The 26,185-nt window shown below is 52.7% G+C and overlaps 1 protein-coding gene across 12 annotated transcripts in view; it reads left to right on the top strand.

Annotated features, from left to right (window-relative positions):
* CEP250 (centrosomal protein 250) overlaps positions 1-26,185 on the top strand; it is a 47,743-nt gene that overhangs the window by 20,072 nt on the left and 1,486 nt on the right. For 6 of the 12 annotated variants that reach the window (XM_032858791.1, XM_032858788.1, XM_032858787.1 and 3 more), the window contains 19 exons: positions 785-929; positions 1,769-1,915; positions 2,626-2,856; positions 4,114-4,307; positions 4,515-4,642; positions 4,839-5,008; positions 8,771-8,938; positions 9,325-9,459; positions 11,202-11,345; positions 12,183-12,316; positions 13,840-13,978; positions 14,937-15,276; positions 15,912-16,033; positions 16,973-17,093; positions 18,090-18,211; positions 18,675-21,290; positions 23,781-24,233; positions 24,700-24,801; positions 25,726-25,788. In XM_032858791.1, coding sequence (XP_032714682.1) covers positions 785-929; positions 1,769-1,915; positions 2,626-2,856; positions 4,114-4,307; positions 4,515-4,642; positions 4,839-5,008; positions 8,771-8,938; positions 9,325-9,459; positions 11,202-11,345; positions 12,183-12,316; positions 13,840-13,978; positions 14,937-15,276; positions 15,912-16,033; positions 16,973-17,093; positions 18,090-18,211; positions 18,675-21,290; positions 23,781-24,233; positions 24,700-24,801; positions 25,726-25,788 — 5,674 coding nt within the window. Of the gene's footprint in view, positions 1-784; positions 930-1,768; positions 1,916-2,622; positions 2,857-4,113; positions 4,308-4,514; positions 4,643-4,838; positions 5,009-8,770; positions 8,939-9,324; positions 9,460-11,201; positions 11,346-12,182; positions 12,317-13,839; positions 13,979-14,936; positions 15,277-15,911; positions 16,034-16,972; positions 17,094-18,089; positions 18,212-18,674; positions 21,291-22,456; positions 22,827-23,780; positions 24,234-24,699; positions 24,802-25,725; positions 25,789-26,185 lie in introns of those variants that run through there. The other 6 variants (XM_032858792.1, XM_032858793.1, XM_032858789.1 and 3 more) reach the window with 6 other exon arrangements.

The raw sequence follows: 26,185 nt of genomic DNA, 5'->3' as shown, positions 1-26,185 counted from the left end.
TTTTTTTAAAAAGATTTTAAGATTTTATTTATTTATTTCACAGCCGGAGATCACAAGTAGGCAGAGAGGCAGGTAGAGAGGAGGAAGCAGGCTCCCTGCTGAGCAGAGAGCCCCATGTAGGGCTCAATCCCAGGACCCTGGGATCATGCCCTGAGCCAAAGACAGAGGCTTTAACCCACTGAGCCACCCAGGCACCCCTCTATAGGCAAACTCTTAAACTGCTTTGTTACTTGTCTTTCCATCTGCTTCATGCAAATATGTGCATAGATTCTTTTTTTTTTTAAACTAAATTTTATTGTTTTAATTTTTTTTAAGATTTTATTTATTTATTTGACAGAGAGAGATCACAAGTAGGCAGAGAGGCAGGCAGAGAGAGAGAGGAAAAAGCAGGCTCCCAGCTAAGCAGAGAGCCTGATATGGGGCTCCATCCCAGGACTCTGGGATCATGACCCAAGCCAAAGGCAGAGGCTTTAACCCACTGAGCCACCCAGGCACCCCTATTGTTTTATTTTAAGTAGGCTCCAATACCCAACATGGGGCTTCAACCATGACTCTGAGATTAAGAGTTTCATGTTCTACCGAATGAGCTGGCCAGGCATCCCTAAGCATATTCTTAATTTCTCCCAATGTGTGACTTTTTTCACTTTATATGTCATGGAGTTCTTACTGGTTTTTAGGGACCTTCTTCATCCTTTTGCATGGAAAATGTAATCACACTCCTGTTACCTTTTGGGTGTGGCGACTCCCTGAGATTGCCCCCAGCCTCCTCTCCTTTCCATCCTAGTCAGGAGACACTGATGGGCCTGGAAGCCAGACAGTCAGAATCGCTCAGTGAGCTCATCACTCTTCGGGAGGCCCTGGAGGCAAGTCGCCTAGAAAGGGAGTTGCTGAGGCAGGAGCAAACAGAAGTGACCTTGGCGCTGACCAGGGTAGGTGGGCCTCCACCCTTCACTTGCTTGGGGAAGATGAGGGGGTTTTAGAGAGTTGTGTTTCTAGGCAAAGGGCATGTAGCCTGACTCATTCTTCACCTTCCCAGGCAAGACCCTCCATATTCCCTACATCACTTAGTTGCCTCTGCTTTTGGCCTCTGTCCCTCCCAATGTACTCTCTTTGCTGGAGTTAGAATGGTTGTCCAAAGTGTAAATCTGGTGACGTCGATCTCCTTCCTGTAACCATTCAGTGGCTTCCCAGCTGCTTGGTGACACGTTCAAAGCCCTTTGCATCTGCCCCAAACTGTTTCCAGCCTCCTCCTCTCTCCAGATCCTGTCCTAACTCCCCATCCGCCTCAACTCCTGCCACCTAGCACTGATCACGTTCTCCCGCTTCATCCTGCTCTTTCCTGTCTCCGCTGCTTGTGGGCTCCTCTTCCCTTCGGCTGGACTGCGTCCTTCCTCTCCTTCTACCCACAAACTCTTCCTCACCTCTGAATACCCACCTTCGCTGCCAGATCTTCTGCCAAACACTTCTGATTCCCCCAAACCGAATAAATGCAGTAAATAATTTCCAGAGCACTGTGGGGTTACATCGCCTATGAAGTCCTTGCAGTGCTAGTTGTTTGTACATCCTGATGTCTTTGCCTCTACCGTGAGCTCTTCTCCTACTTCTCGGTGATTGAAGGAAGGAAGGGAGGGAGGGAAAACTTGTTTCGAATGTAAGGGAAGGAGGAGTGTTCTCTGTACAAGGACAGCAGCAGGTGCTGGGGACGTGAGCTGCTCACCGTGGCAGGAAAGCTGGCGCAAGGCATCCCTTTAACTCTCCTTGTTTTTAGGCAGAACAGTCAGTTTCCGAACTGTCAAGTTCTGAAAACAGCCTGAAGGCTGAGGTCGCCGATCTTCGGGCTGCTGCTGTCAAGCTCAGTGCCTTAAATGAGGCTTTGGCCTTAGATAAAGTTGGACTGAACCAGCAGCTTCTCCAGGTGAGCAAAGACTTCTCTGATCCGCAGGGTAGGTCTGGGCCCTGACGGAAGGCCAGCCAGTGACTGATAAGCCTGATGCCCGTAACAGGGAAGAATCTGTAATAGACCAGCCCAAGATAGTTCAGCTCCTAAATGTAGTCCTGAAATGAGCAAAAGGAGCATTGGGGGTGCAGAGGACAGCCAAGACTATAACGCCTGGGCTTGGCCATTAAAAATAGTCCTCTTTCACACCTCCAGCAGAACCACCTATGGGCTGTAGGGTAAAATCACCAGGGCCAGGAAGAAGGCCTGCATCCTCTGGAAGGAAGACTAGGTGTTTAATCTCATCGCATGAGATAATAGCAATCACCAGAAAAGGATCGGCTAAAGAGCCTACATCTCAAAGAGTTTTCTCTATGGGTTGCTGATGTAACATGGCTCTTCACTACCGCTGTTACCTTGAGCCCTGGAAACGTTCCAGAGTCCCTTTATTCTGAATTCTTTGAGAGTAAGCGTTTTTGCCTTTTAATCACCATCCACAGCATCAACCCACCCAGTGCCTGGAACACAGGCACCAGAGCAAATGAATGCACATAGTCCGCCTCTCCTATAAGCCCTCCTGTGTTCCTCTTTGGAGAACAGAGTCCCATCTCCCTCGGTTGTCTGTCTTAGCACTTGATCCGTAAGCTGTAACCATTGGTCTTTGACGCCTTTCCCGTTCTGACCAGTAGCTGGAACAGGAGAACCAGTCTGTGTGCCGCAGAATGGAAGCAGCAGAGCAGGCGAGAAACGCTTTGCAGCTGGGCCTGGCGGAGGCCGAGAGGGGCCGGGGAGCCCTTCGGGAGAAGAACACTGTCTTGGATGCTCAGCTGCAGAAGGCGGAGGAGAGCAGGGCTGAGCTGCAGGCAGACCTCAGGGGCATCCAAGAAGAGAAGGAAGAAATTCAGGAGAAGCTAAGCGAGGTGAGAGAACAGACCTGATGCCATTACATGAAGGTATCGCACAAACCCATCGTAAAAGATGAAAACTCAACAGAAATGGTTCAGAAAGTGGGAAGATCTTACTTCCTAAAAATGACCGATATTACTAGTTTGGGGTACATCTTCCGATTTTTTTTTTTTTTTAAGATTTTGTTTATCTGACAGGGCAGGAACACAAGCAGGGGGAGTAGGAGAGGGAGAAGCAGGCTTCCTGCTGATCAGGGAGCTGGATGCGGGACTCGATCCCAGGACCCCGGGACCATGACCCTAGCCAAAGGCAGATGCCCAACAACTGAGCCACCCAGGCGCCCCACCTTCGTTTTTTAAGAGAGTTCCTATAAGAATCCTTCAGTTCCCCCAGCACCTCACACCCTCTGGCTTAAATTAGGTGCCTGTCCTAGGTGCTCTACCTCCAGAATATTCCAGCCACCACACCACACACAAGGCACACTGTGGTATACTTATCCATTTATAGTCTCCACTGTTAGACCGAAAGCTCCTTGAAGACAAGGCTGTGTCTTACTTGTTTTTATTTTTCCATCTTTTTTTTTTATTAGATTTATTTATTTATTTGAGATAGAGAGAAAGAGAGAGAGTACATGCAAGAGCATCAAGAAGGCGCAGAGAGAGAGAGGGAGAGAGACATTAAGCAGACTCCATGCTGAGCACGGAGCCACTGGACCCAACATGGGGCTCGATCTCACAACCCTGAGATCATGACCTGAGGCAGAAACCAAGAGTCAGCCACTTAACTAACTGCGCCCCCCCCCCCAGTCCCCCTGTTCCTCCATCTTTGAACAAAATGTCTTGACCACCTAGGAGCAACTCAGTAAATTTTTTTTCTGAGCCAGCGGCTCTGCTCAAAGGTCATCTTTCTCCTCTACCAAACTTCTCACTGCCCAAAAAATGATACATAAACCTCCTTTCCAGAGTCCCTTTCTCAGAGACTGATCACTTTCTTCCTGATGTTTTGGGTGTCTTACTCCTTAAGACTAAAAACTCCTTAGAGGTAGTTCTCTTCTAGCCCTAACACACAGGTTTCGCACAAGAGAGAGCGTGCTTCCTGGCCTGGGAGTTCTGCAGGCTGATGCAGGGAGTAGGATTTGCATGAGCAGGCGACCGTCTGGACTCACAGAGTTGGGTCGGGAATGCCTGAAGGGCCAGCGGCCCTAACCTGGTGATAGCAACCCAGGGGGGTTCCTGCCTCCACTCTGTAGCTTGCCCATTTCTTCCTCCCAGGCCCGTCATCAGCAGGAGGCAGCCTTAGCTCAGCTGGACCAGCTGCAGCAGGAGACAAAGCGACGGGAAGAAGTGCTCGCTCGGGAAGTCCAGGAGAAGGAGGCTCTAGTGCGGGAGAGAGCCGCCCTCGAGGTGCGGCTGCAGGCTGTGGAGCGAGACCGGCAGGACCTTTCCGAACAACTGCTGGGGCTCAGGTAGGACCCAGACCCAGTTCAGACAAGGGCAGAGGGAGCGTTGTGAGGCAAGGGGGAGCCAAACCAAGTGTCAGGCCCAAAGTATCACAACTCCTAAGTGGGTTGTGAATTTATTGCTGCTCCCTAATTTCTCCGGGTGGTCAGTACTTAGAACCAAGTTAAGGGGCCTGATGGGTCAGAGCTCTTCCTGATTCCTGAACCTCACAGCTCAGCCAAGGAGCAACTGGAGAGCAGTCTGTTTGAGGCCCAACAACAAAATTCTCTGATAGAGGTCACCAAGGGCCAGCTGGAGGTCCAGATTCAAACTGTCACTCGCGCCAAAGAAGTCATTCAAGGTGAGACCCCAGCTGGAATGGGGATGCTTCATTCCATGGGGATGTGGAAAGCCAGCAAGTCCGTGGGAAGTTATCAGAGGTCCTGCTGTAGCCAGGCCCAGGGCCTCCGAGACGGGAGTTTGCTCCCGAGGTCTGAGAGGGGAGAAAGAAAAAGGGCAGAGGCTGAGTGGGAGCTCACGCATCTGTGGCATCTCAGGGGAAGTGAGGTGCCTGAAGCTGGAACTGGACACTGAGCGGAGCCGCGCAGAGCAGGAGCGGGAGACAGCAGCCAGTCGGCTGGCCCAGGCTGAGCACGAGGGGCAGACGGCCCTGCAGCAGCAGAAGTCAGCCCATGAGGAGGAGGTGAACCGGCTCCAGGAGAAGTGGGTAGGTCATGGATGTGGCTGGGGATGGGAGAGGCAGAGCTGGCCTCACTTAAGTGGGAACTCCACCTGCTGACTCTTGGGCCAGAAGTGGCTGCATATAAGAATGAAATCTGGGGGCGCCTGGGTGGCTCAGTGGGTTAAAACCTCTGCCTTCGGCTTGGGTCATGATCCCAGGGTTCTGGGATCGAGCCCCACATCGGGCTCTCTGCTCAACAGGGAGCCTGCTTCCCCCTCTCTCTCTGCCTGCCTCTCTGCCTACTTGTGATCTCTGTCAAATAAATTTAAAAATCTTAAAAAAAAAAAAAAAAAAAAAGAATGAGATCTGAATGGGACTAACCTGGTCTCCAAGGTGCAAAATCCAGTTTCTAGCTATTAAATGAGTAGTATATGGAGAACGATTTCTGACATGTAGTAAGCTCTGTATTTGTGTTGGCTGTTATTGTTATTGTTGTCGTTGTTGTTTTGCTATGTACAGTGAGTTAAGCATGGATCTTGGGATTTACAGTTGTTAAACTGGCCCCAGGGCGCAGAGGAATACCTTGGACCCCTTCTTCCCAGTTTAGAACTGTATTTCTTTCATCTTTTAATTATATAATTTAGTCCATTAGCTTTGATTGTCCCTATAGGTATATTTGGATTTATTTCCACCATCCTATGTTGTTCTTCCTGCCTTTTTATATCTTTTTGGGGTGGGGAGGTCATTTTTCTTAACTTTTAGGGAGTTCAGTTGAATGATTAATTTGTATTTTTTTCTCAGTTCTTTTTCTCTATTACTTTGGATGGTATATTCTCTCTTTTTTTTTTTTTTTAAATTTTTGTAGTTGTTTCCTTTAATACTTAAAAATATGTGCCTAAGGGCGCCTGGGTGTCTCAGTCATTATGCATCTGCCTTTGGCTCAGTATGATCCCAGGGTCCCGGGATTGAGCCCCACATCGGGCTCCCTGCTCAGCAGGAAGCCTGCTTCTCCCTCTCCCACTTCCCTGCTTGTGTTCCCTCTCTCGCTGTCTCTCTCCCTGTCAAATAAATAAATAAAATCCTTTAAAAAATAAAAAGTAAAATAAAAATACATACTTAATAAAATCTCAGGTTACTTGGTATGTTTCCTGTTTTTCTGAATGACACAGGGACCTCAGAACATTTTACCTTCATTCACTCCTCTGACCCATTGTACTCTTTTATGCAATGTCTTGTTATAACTAGTTTGTTAACACCATACATTATTCTGACCTTTTGTTTTATACAGTTAATATTTGTTTTAGGTACACTGAAAAATGACATTTTTTTCACTGATCATTCCTTCTTGCATATTAGACTTTCATTTGGATTTAATTTCCTCCTTGAAATAGAATTCATTTGGTGAGAGTCTGTTGGTAATTAATTGTCTGAAAATATTCCTGTTTTACTTTATTCTTGAAGGATAGTTTCACTGGGTATAAAATTCTAGGATGGTAGTTATTTTCTCTTAGCATAGTGATTATTCCATTGTGGGTATCGGGAAGACCTTGATTAGTTGGGTGTCAGACCTTCTTACAGTATCCTCCACATATCTTAACTCTTAAATTTTCCGTGTTCATTTTCTTTTTCTGTTCTGTGTTGTAGATGATTTTTTTCGGATCTCTCTTCAACTCCCCATTCAGCGATGTCTAATCTGCTATGTAGTCTATTTGCCAAGTTTTAAATTTCACTTACTAAATTTTTTAAAATTTCTAGACAGTGTATTCCATTATTTTTTTCAAATCTTCTTGGTCACGTTTTAATCATTTTTCCCTATTTTGTATTTTCATCCTCTTTTATTCTTTTAACACATGAAACATATTTTTATGCTGTCTAATAATACCAGTAACTAAAATCTTTTTGGGCCTGATGCTGTTATATGTTGTTTCCATTGGTTCTCGCTCGTGTGTTTTGTGGTTCTTGGCTCTGAGCTCATGTTCTTTAGAAATTTTTCTTTGGGAATCCTTTTAGGCCTCAGGTGAAGGAGTTTTTCTTCAGAAGATTTGCTTTCACTTCTCTTAGGAATTTCCTGGCAGAAGAGGAGGACACTGTTGTTATCCCCATTTTTGTAGAGGAGGAAACGGAGGCATAGAAATATGATAGAAATTAACTCAGTTCACTTATTCTAGTAGTGTTGGATTAAAGGTTCTAACATCCCAGAACATCTCATCTTAAAATAAAATTTTAAATTAAAATGATATAAAATTTCTGTTGAAAGTGTTTGGGGTCCCATTCAGGCCCTGCACCCATATGAAGACCAGGTTGTGGTTGACTTCTTGAGGGAGATTTTTTTTTTTACCCTGTGTAAAGGTTGAAACAAATGTTCTTATTGTTTCCTTTTGTGGGGTTTTAGTTTGTTTTCTCTCCTACTTTCTCTCTGCTTTACTTCTCCATTTCTCTCCTCTTTCATCTGTCTCTCAAGTTTATCCTTCTACTGAGGGCACTATAGCCCAGAGATAGGCAAGTTTTTGGTAAAGGGCCACATACTAAGCTTTGTGGACCTTATGGTCTTTGTCGTAATTAACTCACCTCTGCTGTTGTAGTACGAAAGCAGCCATAGATAATATGTAACCAAATGAGCATGTTTATGTTCAAATAAAACTTTAAGTGCAAACACTGGAACTTGAATTCCATATAATTTTCACATGTCACAAAGTCTTTTTTTTTTTTTTAACTTCTTTTTTATCATTAAAAATGTAAAAACTACTATTAGCTCACAGGCCATACAGCAAAGGAGGCTGGCTAGATTTGGCCAATATGCCATAGTTTGTTGACCTCTGGTTAGCCCTGCGGGGGTCCAGCTTTATGTAAGAATATTCTATTGGACTCCCCACCCATGTCTTCTGTTTTCTTTTCCCCACATAGCATTAAGGTGAATTTCAAGGTTATTAGGTATAGCAAAGGCCTCCAAAAGAAAGCCAGTTCTGTGCTCATTTACCTCTTTGGATCACAAGTCTTGCCTTTATTTCTCACTTCTCTGAAGTTCCTGCTGGCTTATTATACATTGAAATGTATATTTAATATTTTATCCAGTATTTTTTGCCATTTTGCAGCTAGATTGTTCACAGATCTTGTTTGTCAGATTTCTGGAAGTGGAAGTTGACTTGTGCTTTGTGCATATTTGTGATTTGACTCCTATTACAAGTCTGACTTGTTGGCAAGATGGCAACCAAAGTTTGCTTCTTTGGGAGTTACGCGCCTAAAGTAGGGGAGAGTGGGCAACAGAGAACCAATCTGCTTCCTCATTTCATAGTCATAGCATCAACCGTGGTTTGGTTGGTTTAAAGTGACAAATATTTGTAACTTATATTAGGGAGAATTGCACTTTAGAAAACACTTTTTCATGTATCATTTGACTTTTTTTTTTTTTAAAGATTTTATTTATTTATTTAACAGAGATCACAAGTAGGCAGAGAGGCAGGCAGAGAGAGAGAAAGGAGGAAGCAGGCTCCCCGCTGAGCAGTGAGCCCGATGCGGGGCTCGATCCCAGGACTCTGGGATCATGACCTGAGCCGAAGGCAGAGGCTTTAACCCACTGAGCCACCCAGGCGCCCCTGACTTTTTTTTATAAATTTCATTTGAGTCTCATAAAATTTGATGAGATAGGTAAGGCAGGAGTTAGCAACCTCGCTTTATCGATGGGGAGACAGGCCAAGGGAGGGCCCAAAGACTGTCGGCCGGGGAGGGTGGACTTTCTCTGCTCCAGCCCCCCTCCTGCCTCTTCTCCTCACCCCCTGGGTTCTAACAGTGCTTCCCTCATGTAACCAGGAGAAGGAGCGCTCCTGGCACCAGCAAGAACTGGATAAGGCCCTGGAGAGCCTAAAGAGGGAGAAAACAGAGCTGGAAATGAAGCTGCAGGAACAGCAGGCAGACGCGGAGACCATCCGGAGGCAGAGGGAGAAAGAACGGGCAGAGGCAGAGAGCGCCCTCTGCCAGGTGGGAAGCTGGGAAGATCGGAGCTGCGATTCCCCCTACCTCTGACCACTTCCTTTTCCACTCTGGAGCGTGCTGCTGCAGGAGGCTTCCAGAAGAGAAGTACCTGCTCCCTCTCCTGCTAGTGACCCCTGAGTTAGCTGCAGGGCCTACGGCATGTCACACTTCCTGAGGGAGGGCTGATGCTCACCACATCCTGTCAGCTCACAAACCAGGGACAATCTTTGCACTTCCTGGTTCTTAACAAGCAGGTCCAGACCTCCTTTGGCCCTGGGTCCCCTCCCCATTTGCCGGAGGAGCCCTAGAGCAGCGGGAATGTGCTTGTGGCCTAGCAGGTGAGCACGGTGACCCCTGAGATGGCAAGCTCTCGCCTCCCTGCCCCTCCACAGATGCAGCTCGAAACAGAGAAGGAGAGGGTGTCCCTCCTGGAGACGCTGCTGCAGACCCAGAAGGAACTGGCAGATGCCAGCCAACAGCTGGAGCGGCTGAGGCAGGACATGAAGGTTCAGAAGTTAAAGGAGCAGGTATGGAGGGTGGTCCTGGGCAGGGAGGCAAGGCAGAGCAGCCAGCCCTCTGGTGCTTCTGTGTACCCGGTCCGGGGCAAGGTGCTGTCCCAGGACAACCATCAAGGTGCACTCAGCCGTGAACGTGACACACGTGGTCCCTGTCCTCAAAGAGCTCACGTTCTAGTGGCGGAGCATACAAAAATGCACAAATAGAGAATTCATGAGATGATCGCAGGTGGGAAGGAGTGCTTCGAGGGAGACGGATAGGGTAATGGGATTGAGAGTGAGTCACCAGAGGCCACTTTGAGCAAGGTGGTCGGGGGTGGGGCTGACTGAGAAAGTGACATTTGGGCTGAGACGTGACAGCTGAAAAGAGCCATCTGCGTGCAACAGCAGAGATGAGCTCTGACAGCGTTATGCTGAGTGTAAGAAGCCAGTCACAAGAGGCCATGTCCCGTGGGGTTCCCTTTGTAGGAAATATCCAGAATGGGCAAAGCTACAGGGACAGAAAGCAGATGTGTAGTCAGGAGTGGGGATAGGAATAGGGAGGGTATGGGGTAATAAAAACATTCTGAAATGTGGTGACATGTACAACTGTGAATATACTAAAAACCATCAAATCATATGCTTCAACGGGTGAATTGTATGATATGTGGACTATGTCTCAGTAAAGCCCTTTTATTTTTTATTTTTTTAAGATTTATTTGAGAGAGAGAGCACGCATGCACACGAGTTGAGGGGGGCAGGGCTGAGGGAGAGAGAGAAGCAGCCTCCCCGCTGAGCAGGGAGCCTGATGATGAGGGGCTCGATCCCAGAACCCTGGGATCGTGACCTGAGCTGAAGGCGGCTGATTAACTGACAGAGCCACCCAGGTGCCCCTTAGTAAAGCCCTTTAAAAAAAAAAAAAAAAAGGAAGAAGAAGCAGCCATCTATTTTTTTTTTAAATTTTATTTATTTATTTGACAGGCAGAGATCACGAGTAGATGGAGAGGCAGGCAGAGAGAGAGAGGGAGGAGGAAGCAGGCTCCCTGCTGAGCAGAGAGTCCAATTCAGGGCTCGATCCCAGGACCCTGGGACCACGACCTGAGCCGAAGGCAGAGGCTTAACCCACTGAGCCACCCAGGAGCCCCAGAAACGAGCTGTTTGAAGATCCGTTTTGGCAGGGGAAATAGCCATGGTCAGGGCAGTGGGACAGACAGAAAGGGCTCGAGGAGTGCCAGGACAGAAAGGAGGCGAAGTGGCCCCAGCGTGATAGGCTTAGGGTCGAGTGGAGAGGTAGGCAGGAGCCCTTGGTTAGCACAGGAGGAGCTTGGAATTTGTTCTAAGGGCAGTGGGAAACCATTGGATGGGATTTTAAAAGCAGACATGATTTGCTATATGCATTTTAAAAAATACTTTAGCTGCTGAGTGGTGAAGTGTGCACATGTTTGTGCGTGTGCACATGCATGCCAAGGGTGGTGTCGTGGTGTGGAAGTAGGGATTTGCGACAGGAGCCTGCTGCGGGGGTCTCGGTGACGGACTGCGACCAACTCGGGCACTGATGGAGAGAGCTGGGGTGAGCCAGTGTGCTCTGTGGGGGCGGAGACCGACTAGGAGGTGAGGGCCGAGGTGGCATCATGGAAACAGCGTGGATTGCTGGGTCCTGCCTCAGCTTTTGCCACCAACCCATTTGAAAAGCCGATATTTACATGACACAGACTTTAAGACACAGGCCCCAATGGGAGCTTTCTCCTGCTCACTGTGGTCTTCTCCCTTGGCAGGAGACCACTGAGATGCTGCAGACCCAGCTCCGGGAGGCGCGGCGGGAGCTGGAGCAGGCGGGCCAGCAGAGCAGAGACGACCTCGCTGCCCTCCGAGAAGAGTGCAGGGCCCTGCTGCAGGCGAAGATGGACCTGCAGGGACAGGTGGGTGCCTCCTTCTCTGTCCCAGCCTTATAGCCAGGCTGTCCTGCTCCCTCTGTGCTAAAGGGGAACCCTGGGGCTGCTTGGGAAGGAGAGGAAAATAGAAGGGCGCTTAGAGCAGAACACATGCCCTTGGAGCCCTGGGACAGTCATCCCTCCCTGTCGTGACCACAGAACTTAGATTTTCTCAGGCAGCCCCTGTGCCCTTTATTCTTCCCACCCTCCCCAGAGATCCAGTATTTTAATATTCCAAGTTGCTTTTCCTACTCTGATTGCTTTTCCTTCTCAGAATCCCATTATCAGCTGGTGTTCTGATTGTTGGTTTTTTTAAAGATTTTATTTATTTATTTGACAGGGAAAGAAAGGGGGAGAGTACAAGCAGAGGGGAGTGGCAGGCAAAGGGAGGAGCAGGCTCCCTGCTGAGCAGAGAGTCCAATGAGGGGCTTGATCTCAGGACCCTGGGATCATGACCTGAGCCGAAGGCAGACTTTCAACTGACTGAGCCACCCAGGCGCCCCTCTGATTGTTTATTTCAAAAAATACGATCACTGTACACTAGCCCATCCCTTTATCACCCTGCCTTTGGTTATGTTTTGGTTATATTCAGCCAAGATTTTGATTTGTGCCTGCCTTGACACAGCAGATGTGAGACTAGGAGACCACAGCGAGGCCGGACGGTACAGAGAGAGGGGTGCTAAGAATAGTGTGTAAGCATTGGCAGAAACCCCCAGGGCACTGGAAATGGGCCAGTAGCTGTGACCTCAAAGGACCTGGAGCCCTGGTGAGAAGCCTCCCCGCTGCGGGCCCCCTGCCCTTGGTCATCACGTGGTATCTTTCCAGGTGGAGGACTTGAAGTCTCAGCTGCTTTCCAGGGATGACTCCAGGAGGCTGGCGGAACAGGAGGTTCAGGAGAAGCTGAGGGAGGCCCAGGAGTATAGCCAAATGCAGAAGGAGCTGGAGAGGGAGAAAGCCAGGTAGGTTTGACAGGCCGCGGAGCAGGCTTTGTCTGTCTAGCTACTGTGGTCACTGTGAGGTGGACAGCTCTTCCCTCAGGGACCCAGCCGCTCATGTCTCTAGCCCCGGCCTGTACACGTTAGGCACCAGGCACTGTGCCAGGGGCTGGGGACGGCCCCCTGCCTCAGCAGAATTTACTGTTTTGTGGGGAAGATGTTAATTAAGTGATCCCCCAGAGAAATCAGTGCAGGTTATGTTACATGGCACGGAGGGAAGAAACAGGATGCTGAAGTCAAAATGGGGGGATGGGGATGAACTTTTTTTTTTAAGATTTTATTTATTTATTTGACAGACAGAGATCACAAGTAGGCAGAGAGGCAGGCAGAGAGACAGAGGAGGAAGCAGGCTCCCTGCAGAGCAGAGAGCCCGATGCGATGCGAGGCTCGATCCCAAGACCCGGGGATCATGACCTGGGCCGAAGGCAGAGGCTTTAATCCACTGAGCCACCCAGGAGCCCCAGGGATGTACTTCAGATAAGATTTCAGGGAAGGCCTTCCTTAGGGAGGTTGCATTTAAACTGATCACTGCAGAGGAACTAGAACCAGCCAGGCAAAGGGGTGAGGGAGAGCTCTGTGGTAGGAAGAGAAATCTCAGGGCCCAGAGATGGCTCAGAACGTGAGGTATTTGGGGACACCGGAAGCACTATGTGACCAGAGCCTGGTGAATAAGACCCAGATGCGGGATCTGGGCAGGTCTGTGTCATTGGGGATTTGTGAGCCATGGCCAGGAGTGTGCAGTTTATTTTAGGTTTAGTAGAAGACCACTGGAGGATTTTAAACAGGGAAATTGGCACGATCCAGCTCAGGGTGTATCAGAAGAGGTAGTGATGGCAAGGAACCTCGGGGATGAGTTAGGGCCATCCGGGGAAAGCATGGCGTGTCTTCTCCGTGATGTAGGAGCTGGAAGCAGGACAGAACCTCTTGTTGAGGCAACCACGGGCAGTAAGACATGTTAGGAGACAGGTGCAGTTGTCTGCCTGAGAGATACTAAGGCTGCACCAGGGTAGGGGGAGTTGGGAAGGGGAGTGGGGGAGGAGCTCAAGGGACGTTGAGGGAGTTGGAGTCCATTATATGTCATTACTGATTGGACATAGGTAGGATAAAGGGAGATCTCTGATGTGGTCAAGGCTGCCAAGTTGGACCACCAGGTGGATAAAGGTGCCGTTCGCTGAGCTAGGGAGCAGGGCTGGGTGGAGGGGTGTGCAGAAGGTTGGGAAGAACTGGACACAGTGAATTTGAGCTGTTGCATAGATATTTCTGGAATCTGCCAGAGAAGAAGCTGAAGCTGAAAGGAGGTATCACATGCCAGAAGTACCTAGGAGCACTCAGTCGGTGCTCAGTAAATGCTGACTTCTGTTGTTATGCTGCCATTGTGATCTTACTATTTCTTTCTGAAGGATTAGTGCCATGTTTAGCAGAGTCAGGTGAGAAGGTAGTTCTTCATTCCCTGAGAAAATGACCTTAGTCCTCTGGCCTCTCTGCAGCCTGACTCAGTCACTGATGGAAAAGGAACAGAAGCTCCTTGTTCTCCAAGAAGCTGAGTCTGTTCACCAGCAAGAGCTGAGCTCCCTGCGCCAGGACGTGCAGGAGGCCCGGGGAGAGCGGAGAGAGCTCAGCGCCCAGGTACTCCCCGTGCCACTCGTGGGCCCCGTTCCTCGGCAGAGGCCTACTCCTGGAGTGGAGAAGCCGGTTGCTCAGGACCCTCCCGTGAAGAGGACCGTTCTCTTGTTCCCTATTACAGGGTGTGCTGGGACTGTAGCAGCCCTGGCACGAGGGGCACGTCAGGACTGGGCGGGGTGGGGGCTTGGGAACCTTATGGAGAGCTGAGGAGGCTGCAGGGAGGGTTCTGACGGCCCAGAACATGGTGCCCAAAGGGGCGGGGCTCCCACAGGCCTGGGTCGAGCGTGGCTGCATCTAAGTGTGCCTGGTCAGCTTGGCGAGACACAGCAGCCGAACAGATCAGATAGGCAGCATCAAAAAACTTCAGGACTCCCATCTGCTCACACCAGGACCCCAGATCTTGGGCACAGAGGAAAGCGGGAACCAGGAGAGGAAGAGGGAGACGGTCAGAACTGGAAGGGAGACTAAGGTAGAGAGGGACCAGGTCAGGTCATCAGTGCTGGCTTTGGCTCCCAGCAGTCTAGCTTGCAGGTTGCGTGAGCATCGGTTTCTTCATCCGTAAGACAAGGAGATTATTCTTAGCCATTAGGGGAACGTATGAAGTGTCAGAACACAGCAGACATTCTATAAATGGGAGCCATTATTATTGTGACCGGTTTCATGTAGCTCAGTATCAGGGTTTAGGCCGAGTTCTGATTGAAGCAGGGGGCTGGTATGGCTGCCAGGGGAACTAGGGCCACAGCCCATTTGCATCACCTAGGTACATGTGACAGGAGTCAGTAGGCGGGCAGGTAGGTCGGATGGAGGGTAACACTCCTTCCAGAGCCCTCCTTACCCGTTGGAGAGCTGAGCCTCCTGGCCCCGATGAAGGTGAGCCCAGGGCTTGATCAGGTTGAGGCCAGGTGGGGTGGGTCGAGGTATCCACTCCCTGCTCAGAGTGACAACATTTCCTTCCCGGCAGGTGGAATTCCTGAAGCAGGAGGCGAGGGAGAAGGAGGCGGACTTTCTGGCTCAGGAAGCGCAACTGCTGGAGGACCTGGAGGCAGCTCGGGTAACAGAGCAGCAGCTGCGAGCCTCGCTGCGCACCCTGGAAGCCAAGGCCGCCCAAGTCCAGCTCCGCCTGCGCGGCGCAGAGACCCGGCTCGCGGCGCTGGCGGCAGAGCAGCAGCCCGGGCACCAGGCCCAGGCCCAGCTGGCCAGCCTCTGCTCTGTTCTGCAGCAGGCCTTGGGGTTCGCCTGTGATGGCAGGCCTGAGCTGCGTGGCGGGGGAGACTCTGCTTCCCTTTGGGGCCCTGAGCCAGGTAAGGCGGCCACGTAAGGACTCAGTCCTTTGGGCCAAAGCCACGCCTGGCTCCCTGGAGAGAGAAGGCAGGGGCCCACAGTTCCTTAGGCAATATCACAGCAAGGTTAAGGCCACAGACTCTGGAATTAATTAAGTCCTCTCAGCTTGATTTTTTTGTTTCTTAGAGAGAAAGAGAGAGTGCGCATGCGCAAGCAGCGGAAGGGCAGAGAGCGAGGGGGAGAGAGGATCTTAAGCAGAGTCCCCTCTGAGCAGAGCCTGACTTGGGGCTCGATCTCACGACCGTGAGATCAAGCCCTGAGCTGAAATCAAGAGTGGAACATCTAACCAACTATGCCACCCAGGCACCCCATCTCTCAGGATTTTTCTAAGGAGTTTCTGAGAGTACATAAGTCAAAGAGGTCACACAGTTCCTGGCGTTTAATAAATGCCTAACAAGTGACAGCTAGTATTATCTAGTGCCCGCCACAGCTCCTGGCACATAGGAATGCAGAAAGTGCCTGAGGAGTGATTTGCTCAGGAGGGGTTCTTTGGGGGAGAGGAGGGATCTGTGGGAAGTCCAAGACTATCTGGAGAGGTTTGGCTGTTTCCTTTCATAGGGCAGCCAAGTGAGGAGCTGTTTCCTCATTTTTTCAGACCAGAATGGAGCTAGGCTCCTCCGTGAGAAAGGGCCCCTCCTGGCAGCCCTGTCAGCTGAGGCAGTGGCATCTGCCCTCCAGAAGCTTCACCAAGACCTGTGGAAGACTCAGCAGGCCCGGGTACGATGCCCTGTTCTCCTTCCTTGAACTCTTCACTCCCCGGAAGAGGACTCATGAAGCAGTTTGAGCTGTTTTATTCCCAGTTTGGGATGAGTTCCATTCCTAGCCTTTCCTCACGGGGCAAGCATGAGCACAGCATTTTGTTTCCTGGGCCTGGGTTTCACTAGTCAGCGGGGGCAAATGATGTGTGCCTCAGGGTTGTGAGGATCGAGGGAGTGAGGGATGTTAGGGGCTCTGAACTAGAGAAGCCTACACAGACGAGGGATATTGTTTTGTATGATTTTCCTCTCAGCTGTGAATTACTTGTTCTTGGTGCCGATACCTCCAAGAACAACCCGACAAACGGACTGCTGAGATTTGAGGCTGCCATTTATAGGAACATTCCAGGCCTAAGGCTAAACTAAATGTCCCATAAGTTTTGCCTCTCTCAATGATAGTGAACCTATCATTCAGTAAAAATTGAACGCCACCTCTGTGCCAGCCAGTGTGAGCTGACGGCTCAGAAAGGAGAAACACCAGATCTCCACCCTCGAGAAGACTGAGGAAGGAAACTGCCTTCTAAAATAAGCCGAACTGATAGAATTAACCGGATCAGTTACAGATGCAAATGATAATGACAGGAGGAAGGGACGATTCAATTCCTACTTGGGGAGGGTCACAGGGAAGGAAGAAGGGACCTTGGAGCTGAGCTTTGAACTAAGAGTTTGGGCAGAGGACAGGCGACCCCGGGCGAAGGCGCACAGGCGTTAGACAGGGATTCTAGGCTCCAGGCCGTTGGAGCAGAGCCTTTCACCTCTCCAGGGAGCGATCTGGGAGCAGATATGGGGGGCAGATCCCACGGAGGCTGAGAGGAAGGGGGGCTGGCACTTGGGTCCCGGTGTGGGATAGCTTGGTGGGGGATGAGGAGGTTGGAGTCTAGCCTTGCCCTTCCTTTCCCAGGATGACCTCAGGGAGCGGGCTCTGAAGCTGGAACAGCGTCTCGCTGATGCAGAGGCAGAGAAAAGTCAGGTCTGCACAGAATCACAGGATTTGCAGAGACAGCTCTCCCAGAACCAGGAAGGTGAGAAGCGCAAGGCAAGTGGGGAGATTTGGAGGGAAGTGAGAGGAGAGGCCAGAAGCGGAAGCTGCTCTTTGCTGCTCGCTCCCAACTGTGAGAAGCTACCTAGAAACCTCTCCAAAGGGGTGATGACCCCTGTGAACAGTTTTTCTGCTTTGCTTGGCCTTTGAGGAATTCAGGGGGACAGAGTAGGTGAATTGAGGGAAGTTCCTGGCTGGGCTTCCGCTTTCTCTGCCTGCAGATTAAAAAACAGGCAGCCTAGAGCCAGGACTGTGAGAATGTTGTAAAATTCTGTGTCTTTTGTCATTTATCTGTGTTACTTGTTTTTGTCATCTCCAGCTGTGTCGTCAAAATTATTCACCTTTGACAGCAGAGGGATTATGGGCTTGTTCAGGAGACACCAAAGTTGGGGGGACCTGGGGCGAATGCCCCCAGGCACGGCCAAGGGCGTGGGTGGTGACTACTTGGAAAAGAAAGGAGGGGGCCAGGGCTCTGTGGTAGAAGAAAAGAGGACAACTTGGGGAGGGGGGTCAGGTCTTGAAAGTATCCCAGAGGGCTCCCTGAGAGCCACACACACAGAGCTGGTGGGTTTTGCAGAAATGGGGGGCAGCCTGGAGAGCGACAGTGGTCTCTGGGAACCTCTGCAAACCATAGAATTAGAGACTAGAAAGGACCTCCAGCATCTTTGGTCCCCCCCACCCTTGGATCTGGAATCCAGGGCTGGAGAGCACTACATGGTGAGGGTGAGGTAGTGTTGGGAGGAGAGTCAGGCAAGTGCCGGCACCGGGCGGCAGCTACGGATGCAAGTGTGGGAGCCGCATAGGGCCCAGACAAACCCGGAACAGCTGGCTGATGGGTGACGTGGCTGTGAAACTGGACGTAATTCTCTCCTTCCTCGCCTTCTTCCCCTTTGATTCTGTTCCTCCCCCTCCATCTGCCTCTGTGTCCCTCTCTTCCTTCACCCTGGGCATCGCTCTACCACCTCCCCTCTTCCCAAAGAGAAATGCCAGTGGGAAGGAAAGCAGAAGTTGCTGGAATCCGAGCTGACAGAACTGCAGGAAACCGTGACGTCTCTGCAGAGTCGTCTGCGGCAAGCAGAGCTGCAGGGACGGGAGGCCCAGGTGAGATGGGCCTGGTCTGGGGCAGGGACTTTCTTCAGGAGGAGTCCTTGGGGGCCAGGCTGAGGCTCCAAACCCACCTGGGCCTGTGGTCATGCCCCAGCCACATGTAGTGCCCAGCGTCCTTGAGCAAGGGGCTCAGTTTCCCTGGATGTCTCCTTGAGGTCCATTAGGAAGGCCCTGGTCAGTTTTCCTGAAAGGAGGCTGAAATATTTGTCCCCTGCCCTGAAGGACCAGAGTCTGGGATGGCTCATTTGTTTCAGGCTCTCTCCTCTGGGCCTAGCAGAGCCCTGGAATTCGGTAAGGACAATCTTTTCCTAGATCAGCTTAAGTGGAAGGCACCAGTTCTCTTTGTCCCCCCACTTTGCTGGTGCTAGGGCTGCAGGGAAAGGAGACGAAGGGCCTGCGCTGGGCAGATGGTAGCCGGGAAGTGTAGCCTGAGGTGGTTTTTCATCTTCTTTTCCAGAAGGAGCGAGAGCTCCTGCAGGCAGCCAAGGAGAACCTGACGGCCCAGGTGGACTGTCTGCAGGCATCTGTGGCAGAAGCCAGGGCTCAGGCCAGTGCTGTCGGGGCTCTGGAGGAGGACCTGAGAACCGCTCGCTCGGCCCTGAAACTCAAGAGTGAGGAAGCGGAGACCGAGCGTGAGCGAGCCCAGGCTCTGCAGGAGCAGGGCGAGCTGACAGTGGCCCAGTGGGAGGCTCTGCAGGAAAATTTAGCTATCCTGACCCAGGCCCTCTCCGAAAAAGAAGGGGAGGTGGAGGCTCTGCAGGGAAGCATCCAGGAGCTGGAGAAACAACGGGAGATGCAGAAGGTTGCTTTGGACGCCCTGTCTCTGGACCTGGAGAAGAGGAGCCAGGAGGTGGGCACGCAACATGAGCAGATCCAGGAGCTGGAGAAGTGCAGGTCTGTCTTAGAGCACCTGCCCCTGGCCGTCCAGGAGCGGGAGCAGAAGCTGGCCGTGCAGAGGGAGCAAATCAAAGAGCTCGAGAAGGCTCGAGAGACCCAGAGGAGCATCTTGGAGCATCAGCTTCTTGAACTTGAGAAGAAGGCCCAAGTGATAGAGTCCCAGAAAGGACAGATTCAGGATCTGAAGAAGCAGCTGGTCAGTCTGGAGTGCCTCGCCTTGGAACTGGAGGAAAACCATCACCAAATGGAGTGCCAGCAAAAGGCCATCGAGGAGCTGGAGGGCCAGAGGGAGATGCAGAGGGTGGCCCTCACCCACCTGACACTGGACCTGGAGGAGAGGAGCCAGGAGCTGCAGGCCCAGAGCAGCCAGATCGACGAGCTGGAGAGCCACGGCACCCTCCTGGCGAGAGAGCTCCAGGACAAGGACCAGGAGCTGAAGTGCCAGCGAGAGCAGATCGAGGAGCTACAGAGGCAGAAAGAGCGTCTGGCTCGGGACCTGGAGAGGCGGGACCAGGACGTGCTGCTCCAGAGGGAGAGGATTCGGGCCCTAGAAGACCAGAGGACACTGCAGACCAAGATGCTGGAGGAGGACCTGGGCCAGATCAAGCTGTCGTTGAGGGAGCGAGGCCGGGAGCTGGCCTCCCAGAGGCTGCCCATGCAGGAGCAGGCGGAGGAAGGGAAGAGCCCGAGTAAAGCCCAGCGCGGGAGTCTCGAGCACCTGAAGCTGATCCTGCGTGATAAGGAGAAGGAGGTGGAATGCCAGCAGGAGCGCCTGCATGAGCTGAGGGAGCACAAGGACCAGCTGGAGCAGCAGCTCCAGGGCCTGCACAGGAAGGTGGGGGAGACCAGCCTGCTCCTGAGCCAGCGAGAGCAGGAGCTAGTGGTCCTGCAGCGGCACCTGCAGGAGGCCAGGGAACGGGGGGAGCTCAAAGAACAGGCCCTGCAGGCTCACCTGGAGGAGGCGCAGAGAGCCCTGGCTCAGAGGGACCAGGAGCTCGAGGCCCTGCGGCACCAGCAGCAGCAGGCGCGGGCGCAGGAGGAGACGGCGAAGGAGCAGGCGAGCGCGCTGCAGGGCACTGTGGAACGGGCCCGCGTGCAGCTGCAGGAGCGCCAGGGAGAGCTCGAGGAGCACAGGGAGCATGTGCGAAGGCTCCAGGAGGAGCTGGCCGTGGAGGGACAGCGTGGGCAGGCCCTGGAGGAGGTGTTGGCTGACCTCAGGGCCGAGTCTCGGGAGCAGGAGGAGGCTCTGCTGGCCCTCCGGCAACAGTGCGCCGAGCGGGCCCAGGAGCACGAGACAGAGGTCACGGGCCTGCGGGACCGCCTGCTGCGGGCAGAGGCCACACTCAAGGACCGGGACCAGGAGCTGGAGGTCCTGCAGGTGGCCAGCCGGTCCTCCGAGCAGCGGGAGGAGACAGCCCGGGAGCAGGCCGAGGCTCTGCAGGAGGCCCTGAGCAAGGCTCAGGCCGCCCTGCAGGAGAAGGAGCAACGGCTGCTGGGGCAGGCAGAACTGAGCCGCAGCCTGGAGGCCAGCACGGCCACTTTGCAGGCCGCCCTGGACTCCTGCCAGGCACAGGCCCGGCAGCTGGAGGAGGCCCTGCGGAGGCGGGAAGGCGAGATCCAGGACCGGGATCTCCGGCACCAGGAGGCTGTGCAGCAGCTCCAGAGGGCACTGGCCCAGAAGGATGAGGAGCTGAGCTTTCAGAAGAGGCAGGGGCAGCTGCTAGAGCAGTCTGTGGCCTGGAGGGCCCGAGAAGTTGCCCTCCCAGGGAACCAGGGTCCGGAGCGGGAGAGAGAAGAGGAAGAGGTGCGGGGCCTCCGTGAAAGCCTAAGGGAGTTGCAGCTGACTCTAGCCCAAAAGGAAGAGGAGATCGTGGGGCTGAGGGAAGCCCAGCAAAGGAAGAATCTGGAGGACTCAGCCCACAACCACGCAGCCTCCCCAGCGGAGGAGCCCCTTACAAAGCTTGGCGTTGCCGGGCCGCGGCTGCAGCAGGAGCTGGAGCGACTGCAGGCAGCGCTGAGGCAGACGGAGGCCCGGGAGATAGAGTGGAGGGAGAAGGCCCAGGACTTGGCGCTGTCCCTGGCCCAGAGCAAGGCGAGCGTCAGCAGCCTGCAGGAGGTAGCCATGTTCCTGCAGGCCTCTGTTCTGGAGCGGGACTCAGAGCAGCAGAAGCTGCAGGTGAGTCACTCCACGGGTGGTAACGGCTGGGGGGCAGAGGCTGACGTCCAGCTGAGCTCAGAGGCTCCCTGCCACCCTGCGCTTGTGACACCTCAGGGTGCAAGAGGGCGGAGAGAGATGGAATCCAGGGTATTGTACTCATCTGGGAGGATATGGAGAGACGCCCGCAGTTCCATAGAGCTTATGGCATAGCGGATAAACACTTGAAATGCAGTGGCTAGTTCAAGTCAGAGCCTTGTTAGGGAAGTTCGGCATGCTCTTGAGCACACAGAGGGCACCCAGCTGGCCTCTCCTAGTGGTAAATCCTAGAAGCCTTCCTAGTCAAAGCAGAGTTTAAGATTAGATCTGAAGGAACCAGTAAGGAATTAGCCAAGCACAGGTTGGGGAGGAGGTTTCTGGGGAAGAGGAAAGAGGAAGGAGAGCATGGAGCAGCCGTACAAGACTTCAGGCTGAATGGGACGCAGAGGGGCAATTGACCACAGAAGACAAGGCAGCGGGGGCCCCATCATTCAGGGCTTCAGAGTCATGTCGGGGAGCTGGGTGACCAGTGGGATCTGGATGAAGTGTTTGGGGCAGTGGGGGAGGGTGACACATCCAATGTCACAGTAGATCTGGGGAGACTGACAAGGAGGTGGTCCTCGAAGTCGTGGGACAAATGGTGACCGAAGACAGGAAGGGTGGATGGTGACACGGTGGGGGGTGGGGCCTAGAAGCTCACAGGACTTCTGGCAGCTGACTGGCTAAGAAACGGGAGTAAAGAAAGGGCAGAAGGAAACTGACCCCCCAGGTTTCTGCTCAAAGGCAGGTTTCAGGAATGCTCTGGAATGGCAGCGGAATGAGGTGCCTGTGGGACCTGTAGGGGGTGAGGTCCAGGAAGCGGATCTGTGAAGTGATCTGAAGTTGAAGGGTGAGGCTAAGGATAGACTTGGGGTCCTCAGCAGTTAAGGATAAGTGAACTCTTCTAGATGGAATATCAAATGAGAAGGGAAGTGGACTTTAGGGTGTAGCATTCAACTTCAAGGTCAGGGGCCATGTCTTAGTCCCCTTTGCTGCCCCAGCACTGGCCACAAGGCCTGCAACAGAGCAGTCAGGAAAGCAAGGTTGACCGTTGGCCATAGAGAGGCATTGTCTCTCTTGCCAAGAACAACCCAGCCCATTTTTTCCAGGAGATTGACCCCACATCTTGGGGCCTTGACCAGGGCTGAGCCCCAGAGAACCCCTCCCATCCTCTCAGACACAGCGCTGCAAGGGCTTACCTTCTGGGGGCAATATGCCGGGAAGGGGATCCAAGTGTGAACTTTGGAGTCAAGTTCCTGGGTTTGCAATACCATCCTACAGTTTATGGGCTGTGTGACCCCAGATAAGTGCCTTCACTTCTCTGACTTTTGGGGGAATAGCAATACCAGCCCTGTAGGGCCATCTTGAGTATGAAAAGAGAAAAGCATTCGATAAGTAGAATTCTTTTCCTATCTCGAGGCTCATTCTTATAGTCACAGAACAAGTAAGGTCCATTTTTGGGCAGGAGGGTTGCTGAGCAGTATTATAGCTCCGGGCAGTGTCCCCATGCACTGGCACCCCCCCCCCAAACACTCAAGAACATCTTTCAGATACAGCCCTTCATCCCACTGCCATCATTTCTTCTTTTAAGCATTTTCCATGCCATGCACTATTGGTCTTGCTTCCCTCCACAGCAACCCTGAGAAGCTGGAATTATCTCTAGTTTATAGTTCAGAGAGGCCAAGTAACTTGTCCAAGGTCATATGGCCAGTCAGTGGCAGAACTAGATCTTGGGAGTCTGACTCTAGAACGCAGCCTGTTTGCCGAACTCCCTCAGTGAGACATACGGTGCCTAGAAAATAGCCTGAGGTCCCCACTTATCAGGAGGGATTGAACCCCAGAAGCCTGATCTATGCCTCATGGAGCATGTGGTCATTTTACAAATGAGGAAATTAGGTTTTGGAGAGAGCTCATATCTTGACCCAGGTCATATAGCCAGTAAGTAGCAACAGAATACCCCACTCTGTGTGTCCCCAGAGTCCATGCTCTTTATTTATTTCACAGATAGAGATCACAAGTAGGCAGGGAGGCAGGCAGAGTGAGAGGAGGAAGCAGGCTCCCTGCTGAGCAGGGTCCTGGGATCATGACCTGAGCAGAAGGCAGAGGCTTTAACCCCTTGAGCCACCCAGGTGCCCCCCCATGCTCTTTCTGCAACACCTCAGTGCTCCAGGTTGCTGCTTAATTTATGTAAGATCTCAAACAGGCCAGGTTTTAGTCCTAGCCCACCATGTAACTTTGAATAGACCCCTCTCCACTTCTTTGCTTTGTCCATCTGTAAATAAAGATTCTGCCCTAGAATAGCTCAGAGGCTCCAGGAACAATAAGATTATAACCTAATGAGAGAATTATGTGGTTTTGATGAGGATGGAAGGTAGCATGGGGCTGGATAGGAGGTTGCCATGGTGCGATTTGCTCCACACCTCGATATCCCAGGATGAGTTGGAGCTCACCAGGCAAGCTCTGGAGAAGGAGCGGCTCCTGAGCCCCGGCTCAACCAGCAGAGCGGAACCGGGACCCAGGGAAGAGGTAGGTGCACAGCTGGAAGAGGTGAGCTGGGGGCCTGGTGGGAACCGATGGCCAGGAGGAAGCTCCTTTCCAGGGGCTTGTTCCCCTCCTTTGGGAATTGGGTCCCTGAAGCTCAGACCTGCCACACTGGTCCGTTTGCCCTCTGTCTGTTCCCCCATCGGTCTAAGGGGCTGGCCGGGTGAGAGTCCCCGGGCTGTCCCGCAGGTGCCAGGGGTAGAGGCTGAGCCTGGTCTCGGGACAGAGGAGAAGCAGCTCTGGGGACAGAGGCTGGAATACCTCCAGCGAGCAGTGGCACAGCTGGAGATTGACCGGAGCAGGCTGCAGCATCACAACGTCCAGCTGCGGGCTGCCTTGGAGCAGGTGGGTCCTTTCTCTTGTCCTCAGTGTCCTCATCTGGAGCTCAGCACATGGGTATCTCCGCTTCTCACGGAGCCCCCGGAGCAGAGCAGTCAGCTGTAGCCCAGGGGTCATATCCAGCCTGCTGCCTCTTGCTGAAAAGCAGTGTTCATGGGAACACCGGCATAGTGGAGTCAAATAGTTGGGCCAGAGATCTAACGGCCTGCAAAGCCCAAAATACTACAGAAAGCATTTGCTAAGCCCAGTCAGAAGGCCTGAGAGGCGGGCCCTACCTCTTCTGCCCCAGCATCACCTCTCTGCTCTCAAGGCTGCCCTGGCCCACGCCCTCCTCACCCCTTCTCGAGGTTGCTCTCCCCTGCTCACCCCTACACCTGCAGCTGCACCCACGCCAGCCTCCTCTCGAGGGAGGCAGTTCTGTTCCCTCCCCAGAGCCAAGCCGAGCCCTGACTTTTCACCTGCATCCCGGCAGGTGGAGCGAGAGCGCAGGAAGCTGAAGAGGGACTCCATGCGCACATGGAGGACGGGCTTCCCGGAGGTCAGGGAAGCCACAGCTTCGTCCCCCACACAGCAGGTTTGCAGGGGAACACGGCCACGTGAGCTGCTCCGGGGAGCCCTCCGGGCTGGCTTCTGCACAGCTCAGTCTGTCCCTGACCCAGGAAGGAGGCCCATCTTCAGTGGGTGGGGATGGAGTCACGGCTCGCAGCCCTACCTTCTCAGGAGCTCAAAAAGCCTTCCCTGATGTGTAACCTCCCTGCTTGCAGACCAGGGCCTCGGGCTCATCTAGGAGCGGGGCTCATCAGGTCTCTGGTCAGAATCCTGGGCGAGTGGGTGTCGGGTGGTACTTGCCAGATCCTGACATGCCCATGAGCCTTATAGCAGCTTTGTGGGCCTCTCGGAGGCTCCTCCCTTATAGGACTGAATTTGCGAGGTTAGAGTCTGTGGGATTTCCAGGGACTAGACTCCCTTTTTGGGGTAAGGAACTGGGGGAAGACTCCCCATACCAGGACTCTTCTAGCTGAGTTATGCCCATCCATGAACAGTGCTGCGGCCTGTTGGGGAGAGACTGCTTCTGCTAGCTGAGCGTCTCCCAGCTCTCCATCCCCCTTCCTTTATGAAAGCTTCCCAAGGTCAGGCACCTCGTCTTACTTCCTTTCTGCACCCCTAGCTCACAGTCCAGGTCTGCCACAAGGTGGCATGTTATACTTGCCATGTTATACTTCTGTAAATTAAAAGGTGACTTCAAGAAGCCAATGCCACCCAAGCCTTTTGGATGTTCAGTATCCGGTCTCTGGGGGGCATCATCCACTAGGCTGGCTTGGGTCCTCCTAGGCTTTCTTGCCCAATGGCCATGGTGCCCCATGGAGTCCAGTCTGGGTTCTGTCACATAGCTCTTGCCTTGGCCCCAGGATTGGGATGAGCTGGCTACAGATGCCTATTTCAGAACCCCCAGGGCAGGAAGGCCTATTCCAGTAGGAATGGTATTTGTCTTCTGTAGGATGGAAGAGGAGGACAGAAGGGCTCCTCAGATGCCAAGCACGTGGCCGAACTGCAGAAAGAGGTATGTTCTGGAAGGATCAGCTTTCTAAGCCCCCTTTCCCTCCTTCGCCATCAGGCAACAAAGCATGAGTGTCTGCTGTGTGTCTGACCCTTTGTGCCCCTCCAGCAGGGAGACGGGAAATAGTTCCTCCCTCAGAGAACCTCAGTCTGTGTGGGAGGCAAGAAGAGCCCAGTCCCAACTCAACCTCCCATCTGCTTAGGGTAGGAGGAGGGAAAAAAGCATGCTCCAGACCCCAGACCACCAGGTTCCTAGCTATGAAGGAGCAGGAGAAGAAAGAGGGCTGAGGGGCAGACAGAAGATTCTAGGAGGACAGAGGAAAGCAAACAACAAGGATCCCGGGCTCCTCTGCCCTCACGTGCACCCGTGCAGGCCAGACTGTTGCCAGCACACTGGGCAG

The sequence above is a fragment of the Lontra canadensis genome, unplaced genomic scaffold (genome assembly GCF_010015895.1).
Source record: "Lontra canadensis isolate GAN:19392208 unplaced genomic scaffold, GSC_riverotter_1.0 scaffold16, whole genome shotgun sequence".
In the NCBI taxonomy this organism is placed as follows: Eukaryota; Metazoa; Chordata; class Mammalia; order Carnivora; family Mustelidae; genus Lontra; species Lontra canadensis.
This window is presented reverse-complemented; position numbering and strand designations above follow the sequence as displayed.